Consider the following 10,784-nt stretch of genomic DNA (forward strand, 5'->3'; position numbering starts at 1 on the left):
TTGAGAAATGTTTATTTCTTCAGTTCTTTTTTTAGGTAAACCAAGTTTATGAGATATATGAGATTCATACAATTTTTATTCAGCATTTTATTTAAGAATTTAATTTTAATACACTAATAATATAAAATATTTTATACAATTGTATAATCTTAATTATCTTTTTAGTTAACTATTAACGCGTTCAATATAAAAAAAAAATTATTTTTGCTAATGTGATGTTATACGATTGGATGCACGTGTAAAACGGTTTACATTGACAGTACATAAATTTTTTTTTATTTAATACTATTTTCATTGAAAAATAACTACGCATGTTTTAAGATTTTAGTTATTAAGAAAAAGTATACAACTCTAAAAAAGGATTATATTATTTTATAGAAAAATGTTTTTTTAGTAAACAATTGTGAAATAATTATTACAAATTGAAAGAGATAATTAAAACATAGGGTAATTGAAAAAAATACCTAATTAATGTTGTATTAAAACATCAAAATGATAAATATTATTTCACAATAATTTAATCTTAATTAATAATTATTTATGGAGAGACAAATAATTATTGAAATAATGGAGTATATCGATTGTGTACACATAATAATGTATTCTGATGACTTATTTATAGCTTTCCTGCATAATTATTCACCTTATGCATCTGATGAAAATAATAATGAAATATGATGATGTCAAATGTTTTGGCATGAGGTAAATTTTTGTTAATAATTATTAGAGACATTTTTTTTAATCATCTCTGGTACCCCATAATTCAAATGTTTTGGCATGAGGTAAATTTAACTAGTATGTCTTGTCACTTTCGTAGGAAATTATTATTACTTTTCTTTTTTGGTCGGCATGGAATTACTTTTTTTATATATAATAAGTATAATTTTTCATTATATATTTATTTATCGATATAAAATAAAATAATTACATAAATTTCAGTTGAAAATACTATGTTATCCTTTTAATAATATTTTAACTAATATTAGTTAGATTTTTACGTTCTTCAAAAGATATATTTATCTTTCTAAACTATATGAGAATATATAAATTTGTAATCTTAAACTTTTTTTTTTGGATTTTCTTTCTTTTCAAAGTTTCAGAAAACACAGAAAATTTGTTTATTTTCTGATTTTTTTTAAACACAAAAAAATGAATAAAAAATAAAATAAACATTAAAAAATATGTCTTTTATCTCTGAAACTACATTAATTCTGTTACATGTACATTTTTTTATAATAGACATTATTTTGATATCGATATGTTTTTAACAACTAATATGCATTCTTTTTTGTTAATTAGAAACAGTTTTAAATATAGAAGAAATTTCTCTTCTATATAATAGAATTCATCTTTAAATATATAATTAATTAATAATAATTAATAGCTATATTTTTATATGAATGTCAAAATATGTAGTGTACACATAATATTATTGAAAATACATAATGTAACGGCTAAAATTTTTAGATATGGATAATTTTAATGTAAAATACAATAATATTTGTTTATTTTAGTATTTTACACTGCTATGATAGTAGTATTGACGTTTTGTAAAAAAAATAATATAAAAAAACAAAATATCACTAATATTTTGGAAAAAAAATATATTTTTTAATTATAAAAAGACAAAATGTCACTGACGTTTTGTAAAAAATATTATTTTAATTATATAAAGAAAAAACGTCACTGACGTTTTGTAAACACCCACAATAATATTTAACACCTAATTTAGATTATCTTTAAAAACTTTATCACTCATAATCTAATATACAAAAATAAAAGTTCTAATCTAACTACTTTTTTTTTTGGGTGTAGATCGTAGAATCTAACTAGCTAGGTACCATACTTGTGTTGTAGTTTATACGTAGGTGGAGGTGGTTTGGGCCTACTAGCTAGTAGGTACTTTTTTTTGTTGGGACTAGAGCTAGTAAAACTGATCCCTAGAATCCTTTTCCAGGAACCTGGGTCCATTACCAAAACATCTTTTTGGGCCCAATTTTTCTTGGTTGTTTAACCCAATATTAGTTCAATTAATTCTCTGACAAAAAACAAATCAATTAATTCCGACCAAAAATATTTACTAATTAACTTTTGAGTACCATTTGTACCTGAGGAAAGTTGTTGATGGTGACAAATATATCCACAAAATAACAAAATTAAAATTATAATTATAAAAGATTGATTTTGTATGATAAAATTATTTAAGTTCTAAAAAATTAATTAAAAATTTAAAATTATCCTTTTTAATCTAATCCAGCCTACCTTAATCCCTAACCCTTTATCTCTGAAAAAATTTTTCAATTCCTCTCCATATCGCCATCATCACCATTGTCGTTCCCACTATTCTTTTTATTCCACTTCATCAACAACTTTTTTAACCAAAACCAACCTGTATAACTAATTAATACTGAGAAGAAACAGATTTCTAAAACTAAAGAATCAATTGGTGTTTCTATTTCCAGAATCATATTCATACAACATTCTCATAATCTCGAACAACATAAAAACATCAACGCAAGCGTATTGAACCTGTTTTGCTATGAGCCACACGTTATCCCACGACTCCGATTGACTTTCTAAGGCTTCTCAATCTCCAATTCGTGCACTCTTTTCGCAAGCCTCTTTAGATCGCTCTCTTCATCTCACTTTCACCTAGCATGCTCTCCGCCAGACCACTGTCGTCGCTTCCTTTTATTTATCACCACCATTCTCCTCCTTTTCTTCATTGAAGAAATTTTAGCTTCCCTTTTCTTCTCTTTATCATTGTCTTCGCCGCGTCTTTTGGCCCCGCTGCTGTCGTCGCTGTACCTGGAGCAGTTGGCGCCGCCAAAGCACACGCAACGACGGAAGAAAAAACAGAGTTCGACATTGATCGAGGAGGTTTTGAGCAACACGAGAGTCGCTGTGATTAAGACTGTGAAAGAATTGATGCGTGCGCATCATGTTGTGTTTTCCATTCTTTTTCATATAAGAAATCAATTCATAATGCTTAATTATGGAGTGTTTTTGGTGCTTAAGTTGGAAATTACTTTTATTCCTTTGATTTGATGAATTTTGTAGAAAATAAGAGAAAAAGAAGCAAAAAATACAAAACAAGCTCAAAAGAAGAAAAGAAGAAGTTTTGGACACGCTTTAAAACTTAGGATACGTTTTGAAGCTTTAGGCCACGCTTTTGAAAGTGTGGCCCCTAAAGCGTGCCAAGGGAGTGTGGAGTGGCGTGCACTATGGCGTGTGAACCCAAGTGTGGATGGGCGTATATGTGGCGTGTGTGTGTGCTTAGCGTGCACTATGGCAGCGTTTGGTTTGAGAGACATAGACACGGTAGTACACGTTCATTGTTTGTTTATTGAGACATGAATTTTTAGCAGACACGGAAGGACACGCAAGTACACAAATACAAAAAATTTGTGTACTGGACCAAAGGGTAGAACACAACCAAAGGGTAGAACACAAACTTTTAGACACAGACACAATTTTTTCCATTTTTTCGAGTTTTTTCCTTTACAGATCTTCTTTCTCATTCTTCCATTTTTCACGTTATCTCTCTCTCTGCATCAGTTCTTCTTCCGTTTGTCCCTCATACTCAAACCACCATCATCACCTTTCTCCTCCCTTTCTCCAACCAAACAACCATTGCCTCTCTTCCTTCCCTTTTTATTCTCTCTTTTTTCTTTGTTCTTCACTTCTATTCCATCACCGCCGGCGTCGCCTTTTGCCATGGTTGCCTTTAGATTTGTTTTTCACGTTATCTTCAGATTCGTTGTTCTTCTTCTTCCTCTTTGAGTTTGTCACGTTCGCTTCTCATTGCCGCCTCTCACCTACTCTTTCTCTTTGTCTACTCTTTTTCTGATTTGTTTTAATTTTTCTTCTTAAAAAATATTTATTGAATTAATTATTAAATAGAGTTCTTGCAGCCATTGATGGTTAAATTTTTTGTTCAAATTATTAAAATTTTTTGTTATTTATTTTTGTGGATTGACGAAAAGTCTAGTAAATAGTAATGGTTGTGGTGAAGGTATATAATGAGGATATTATAGCCTTTTTAATAATTTATGTATCTTGTGTGTTTATGTTCCAAACATAAAATATGTATACATATATTTTGTGTGTGTCTCTCTTTTATTTATGTCTCAATGTCTATGTCCTTTGGTATACACTAATCAAACGCAGCCTATGGCATGTGGAGTGACGTCTCTTAAACTACACGCTTTCGAGCCCCCAAAAAGTGCACTATGAATGTGTGGAAGACGTGCTGAGAAGTGGCATGCTGGGCAACTTCCTAGAGGACAAATTCTTGCAATCTGGGCATGTGGAGGGCGTGCAAGAGAAGCGGCACACTGGGCCACACTTCAGCCACACTCCATAGTGGACACTGAATCTGAGGATACAAATCACTATTCTTTTAGTGTTACAAACCCGGCGTGTGGCTGGCGTGCCTGGGAAGTGGCATGCTGGGCCAACTTTCCATAGGACAATTTCCTGCAAATACGCAGGGTGACCTCTTCACTTTCAAAAGATCATAACTTGAGATACATATGTCCAAATGAAGTGCTTATAACGGCGTTAGAAAGCTGACTTTCAGAACAACGATATATAATAGTCCATAGCGAACACTGAATATGAGGGTGAAAATCACTAATCTTTCAGCTTTGCAAGGTTGGCATGTAGCCAGCGTGTAGAATTTAACATGCCCTTGAACCTGTAAACACGCTAAACTGACCTCTTCACCTTCAAAAGAGTATAACTTGAGTTAGAGAGATCCAAATGACGCGCTTTCAGTGGCGTCAGAAAGCTGACTTTTAGAGAGGTCCAAACCTTTAAAAGCCCAAAGTGTCACCAAAGTACTACTTCAAAGGCACTCCACATTGAGTCACTTCCAGAACCCCAATTCCTTCATTTATTCTTCAATTCTTCAAGTCTCCAATACGAGAATAAAAACTTCACAAGTCCAACCTTCAACCAAGTCCACTCTAACCTTTATCCAAGCCACAATTCACAATCAATCAAAGCCCAAAGCCCACTAACAAGCAATCAAAGCCACAAGAATCATCTAGAAGTAGTTAGAAATTTTACATTTGATGTAATTTGAATTAAATTTCATTTGAATTTGTAATTTATGATAGCTATAAATAGGACTTTAGATTCATCTTTTAGACCACCACTTTGGAGGGGAGTCTTCAAACCCTCTCTTCTCACCTTCATTATCTTCTTCTCTTCCATTTTCTTTCATACACTTTTTGTAAATATTTTGTTACGAGTCTCTAATTATTTTTATTGGGAAAGAGAGCTCTATTGCAATTTAATGGATTAATTTATTTTCATTATTCATCTTCAATTCTTCCTTTCTTGTTTCTTTAGAAAGATTTTTCGTTCTTCATTTCAATGATTCAAATGTTTTGAGAGAGAATTTGAATCTCATATGAATTCCATGAGAATTTAAAGAGGATTATGGAATTGGGACTTGAGAATCTTTCTCCCAATTCTTATGAATTTGAGTTGGGATTGATATGTGACATATAATCAACTTATAACTTGATTAATGAAATTGTGTGGCTCTAAATTAGATAATAATCTTCATCTCTTCTCATGAGCAATTATATCAAGACATTGACAGTTGATCAAGTTAAGAGAAATTGAATTTTCAAGACATTGAAATTCAATTACTTATGATTTGCCAAAAGATAAATGAATGCATGATTGAAGAGGAGATGAAATTTATTGATCCTGAGAATGCAATATCTCTTGATCCCAATGTTCTTTTTGTTCTTAATTCTAATTATTTACCTTCTTACACATTATTTTCTTGCACTTTATTTTCTTACACTTTATTTTCCTGTACTTTACTTTTTTTGTAATTTAAATTTCAAGTTTTTTACATTTTCGTCAATGTACTTTCTTGTCATTTTATTGCTTTATTTACTTCTTATTCTTTAATTACTCATTATTCAAATACGGCTGTCTAACTAGAATAATCAATTAACTATTGTGTGCTTAATCTGTTAATTTTGGTGGAATCGACATTCACTCACCATGAATTTATTATTTGATACGATTCGATGCATTTACCGATAATTCTACAGAATATTGACTTTATAAATTCCGTATTAAGAATTGACGAGCCTTGTGCTAAAAGAAGTGAAGGAATTGATCGAAGGTTTGCCAAAGTAATTTAACAAATAGGTTTCGAAGGATTAAGCTGATGAAATAAAGAAGTAGCTTGAAGAAGCTGGTGCCAAAAAAGGTTAGAGATTACGTGCTTGTTTAGACGTCATTATGTGGATAAAAAAAAGATATTTTTTTAATAAGAAAAGATTTTTTTATTTTTTAGTGTGTTTGAAAAATTTTTATTAGTAAAAGTAAAAGCATTAAAAAAATAAAAAAATCATCTTTTTTGAGAAACTATAATTTACATCTTTTTTTTAAAAGATATTTTTCTTTAAAAAAAAGATGTTTTTCATATAATAAATAAACAAAGAAGTATTTTTATATTGTTATACCCAAACATAATTGATAAATAAAAAAATCTTTTTACACGAGATACCCAAACATAAAATTACTTTTATTTTTTCATAAGATCTTTTAAAAAAAGATAACTCAAAAAAATATATTTTTTTAGAAACTCACCCAAACAAGCCCTATAATGGCTTGGGTTAGGTTAACAAGAATAATTTGAGATTTTTTAGTAGTTTTTTAGGATTTCGAAAGTTTTGTCATACAAAGCCAATCTTTCATAGGTATAACTTCAATTGTATTGTTTTGTTGCTATATTTATCAAATACAGTTAATTCACTTGGGTTGGTTAAGTGATCAATTTATTTGTCTGCTTAAGTATGTGTCGAAAGTTTGAATTTTGTGTACATATAACAATGTCATTAACTAGTGACAGATCTTTAAATAAAGTTTAAATCTGCGACGAATTAGTCTTTATACTATCAAAAGATTCCGTAAATAACAAAAAAAATTAAATACATTTGCATGAGAAAGCATCTAGTCCTTTTCACACACAAACACAAACTTAGATGAATGCTTTGATTTTATGAAGCTTGGTCACTAACTCACACTATCAATTTATATATATATATATATTGATTTTATGAAGCTTGGTCACTAACTCACACTATCAATTTATATATATATATATATATATATATATATATATATGTATAAACTACCAAAAAAATTTATATATATAAAAAGTTCACGTTGGTCAACATCAATCTATTATGTATTAAATATGAATAAAGTAGGATTTATCAACTTGTAAGATTTGTATTTATTGGCCATTATTAACATGTGATATCACGTTATTAAAATATATTTAGGTGGTGTTTGTTTTGAGGTGTTGAGATAGAGATTAGAAGATTGAGACTCAATATCATGTTTGTTGGTGTAAAATTTCTATCTATATTCTCAAAATTTCAATATTTTAATACTTTTAAAATTTGAAGACACACGGGGCTAAAATGTTTAAAGATAAAGATTAAAATTTTAATAACATTTTATACTTAAAATATCTTATTTTAATTAATTAATTCCAATTTTATTTTTTATATAAATTAAATTAAAATTTTATTTTTGTTTTAATTTTTATTTCCCACTTTATACCAAACAAAATACTAAAATTTATTTCAATTTGTATCTATTAATCTCTATCTCTCGATCTCAATTTTTTTTATCTCTCTTCACCAAACACTACCTTATGACCTAAAGGATATGTTCTAGACTCCTAGACAAGACAATCCTTGTTGGGAATTTGTGGCTTCACATCTTAAAGTGAAAGGAATAAACTCTCTAGTGGACAAAGTACCATCCAAGATTTGTGTCTCTACTCTCCTAGTCATTTTGTTGTCCTTAATAATATTTTTAAGATACGTGTTAGATAAATAAATTTATGACAAATTTATAATATATGGGATTAGTCTTTTTTTATGAAACTAAAAGACTATTCTATTTTAAATACTTTTAGAATAACAAAATTTTATGTATTCGATTTGAATTTCAAACAAATTTAAGTGTTTACTAATAGATTATTAAGATACAAACCAAAGAAATTTATGAACAAAACCAAATTAGTTGTTTACTCTTGAGAATTAGCGAGTTTTAAAGGTACTTGTTCATATCTCATGCACAAAGCACAAACCTTTGATGCATCTCTTATCAAGATTTGCCTTGAGAACAGTGTCTACCATTGCAACTTTGTCATCCAATCTTTCATGCCAAACACCAATGTTGTCTTTGTTTCCCACAACACCCATTAGTAGTGATCCCCATTCATGGAACATTGCTATTTCAAGATGTCTCAAGAATCATAGAAACAAAGAAGCCATGATCCTTTTCCTCAAAATGAGGAACAATACTATTCTTGTTAGGCCAGATAACTTCACCTATTCCATTGTTCTCCCCTGTTGTGATCATCTGGGTCTTGTTTATCAAGTTCATTGTGAAATGATCAAGCTTTGTTCGGTTTCAGACACTTGTTTGTGGACTAATCTTATGCAGATGTATGCAAGTTTTGGTGTTTTTGAAGATGCAAAGAAGGTGTTCGATGAAATGCCTGTTAGAGACTTGGTTGCTAGAAATGCTTTGTTGTCCAGAATCTCTAAGTGTGGGCTGAGTGATGACTGCTTCAATTTGTATAAACAGCTATTTGAGGAAGGAGATTTTGGTGACGAGTATACTTATTCTATTGTTTTGAATGCGCTAGCGTCTCAGTCGCAAGTGGTGGAAGCAATGCAAGTCCATTCGAATGTGATCAAGTTGGGGTTCTGTTCTGATGAGTACATTTGTAATTCTTTGTTGGAGTTGTATTCTAAGCACAGTTTAGTGGACTCTGCAATGGCATTGCTTGAGGAGTTACCACATAAAGATGCGTTTTCATGGACAACTATTGTTACTGGCCTTTCACAAAGTGGAAATATGGATGATGCTATCTTCTTGTTTAATAAAATGCAGTCATCTGGTGTGGAGCCGAACTCATTCACCTTTGGCGGCTTGCTTAGCGCATGTGCCGCCACCAACTTGCTACAGAGAGGAAAACAACTCCATGCTCTTGCCATGAAACATGGATTTGAAGATAACTTGGTGGTGGGGGCTGCAATTTCGGATATGTACTTTAAATGTGGCGAGATGGAATATGCATTGATGATGTTTAAGATAATGCCTGAGAAAGATACTGTTGTTTGGAATGGAATGATATGTGGGTATGCTCAGAATGGTGAAGCAAGAAAGGCCTTGAATGTTTATGATGAGATGATGCTGTTAAGTTCATCATCAGCATCCGAAATTTCGCCAAACGGTGTAACTTTCACTGGTGTGCTTAGTGCATGTTGTCACAGTGGTTTGGTGAAAGAGGGTTGTGAATACTTCAGCCAAATGATTCATAAACATAGGATCAAACCCAAAATAGAGCATTATAATTGCATGGTTGACATGCTTGGAAGAGCAGGGTTACTTGAAGAAGCTGAGGCTCTTATGCTACAAATGCCTTATAAGCCTGATGATGTAATGTGGAGTACACTATTGGGAGCATGCAAGATGCATAGGAATTTAACAATGGCAATGAATATATCTCAAAACCTTCATATTAATGGGCCATGGAGTTCTTCAAACTATGTGCTGCTTGCAAATTCTTATGCCAATGTTGGTGAATGGAGTGAAACTCAGGAGGTTAGGGAAATGATGAATTTGAGGGGGCTTAAGAAAAGTTCAGGATGTAGTTGGATTGAAATTGGAGGCTACCTGTATCCATTTCTTGCTGGGGATGATAAATCACATTCTCAAATTGAAAGAGAGCATCATCATGCTTTAAAGAGCATGTGTATTCACATGCATGGAATATATGAAGAAAATAATGTGCTGAATTTTGATGCTAATGATGATTGATGGTTCAAAATAGCTTATATTAATACCATTGAGCCTTTATTGTAAATTTATTTCATGTCCTATGGGCTATATTTATATGTTCTATTTCGGATTATATTCACTAATCACTAGTATATCAATATATTCACTTTATTTATTTATTTATTTATTTATTAAATGTGTGTAAAAGTAATAAAAATGAATTAACTGATATGACAAAAGTCTTATTTGGGTTGGGCCTGATGAAGTAATTGTTGGTACTTTTAAGAAGTTTTGAGAATCTGTGCAGCTGTGCTATAATATAATAAAAAATAAAACAAAAATAGAGAAGCACTACATTATTGTGTTTAGTTTTTGGTCCAGGCCTAAAAATATTTTTGACCCAAAAGAGAGGGGAAAAAAGAAAAAAAAAAGAGCAACTTTCTTTCAACGTGTTAAGCTATGCTTAAGCCTAACCTTAACACTTCATTATCATTAAAGAAACAAAGACAAAACAAACTATCATTATTGGGTTATTTTCATCTCAGGACAAAACTAAGGAGAGAATGGGATGGTACAGATGTGCATTCAATGTCCCCTTTTCTTTTTTTGAAGTGTAAAAAACAATTTAAAAAAAGTTGCCCCCAAAATATATATCTTCTATCCTTTTTGTGGTTGTGAGCATAATTAAATCAATAGAAAAATAGTTTTTTTTTTAAATAAAAAATCTTTTTTATTTTTTAGTATATTTAGTAAAATTTTAATAATAAAAATAAAAATATTAAAAAAATAAAAAATATTTTTTTAAAAAGTTAAAATTTACATCTTTTTTTAAAAGATTTTTCTTTTAGAAAAATTTTTTTTTACATAATAAATAAACAACAAGTACTTTTATCTTGTTATATCCAAATATAATTGATAAATAAAAAGATATTTTTATATGA

General features: G+C 30.3%; 1 protein-coding gene across 1 annotated transcript; it reads left to right on the forward strand.

The window, feature by feature from the left end:
* Nucleotides 1-8,343: 8,343 nt before the first annotated feature.
* Nucleotides 8,344-9,882, forward strand: LOC112704021 (pentatricopeptide repeat-containing protein At2g13600-like). The gene has a single exon (XM_025755608.1). The coding sequence runs from the start codon at nucleotides 8,344-8,346 to the stop codon at nucleotides 9,880-9,882; it is 1,539 nt and encodes a 512-aa protein (XP_025611393.1).
* Nucleotides 9,883-10,784: the final 902 nt, after the last annotated feature.

The sequence above is a fragment of the Arachis hypogaea genome, chromosome 7 (assembly GCF_003086295.3).
Source record: "Arachis hypogaea cultivar Tifrunner chromosome 7, arahy.Tifrunner.gnm2.J5K5, whole genome shotgun sequence".
Taxonomy (NCBI): Eukaryota; Viridiplantae; Streptophyta; class Magnoliopsida; order Fabales; family Fabaceae; genus Arachis; species Arachis hypogaea.

Bases quoted from the DNA above. Each gene is read 5' to 3' on its own strand.
- LOC112704021 (XM_025755608.1), top strand. From the start codon at position 8,344: ATGAGGAACAATACTATTCTTGTTAGGCCAGATAACTTCACCTATTCC.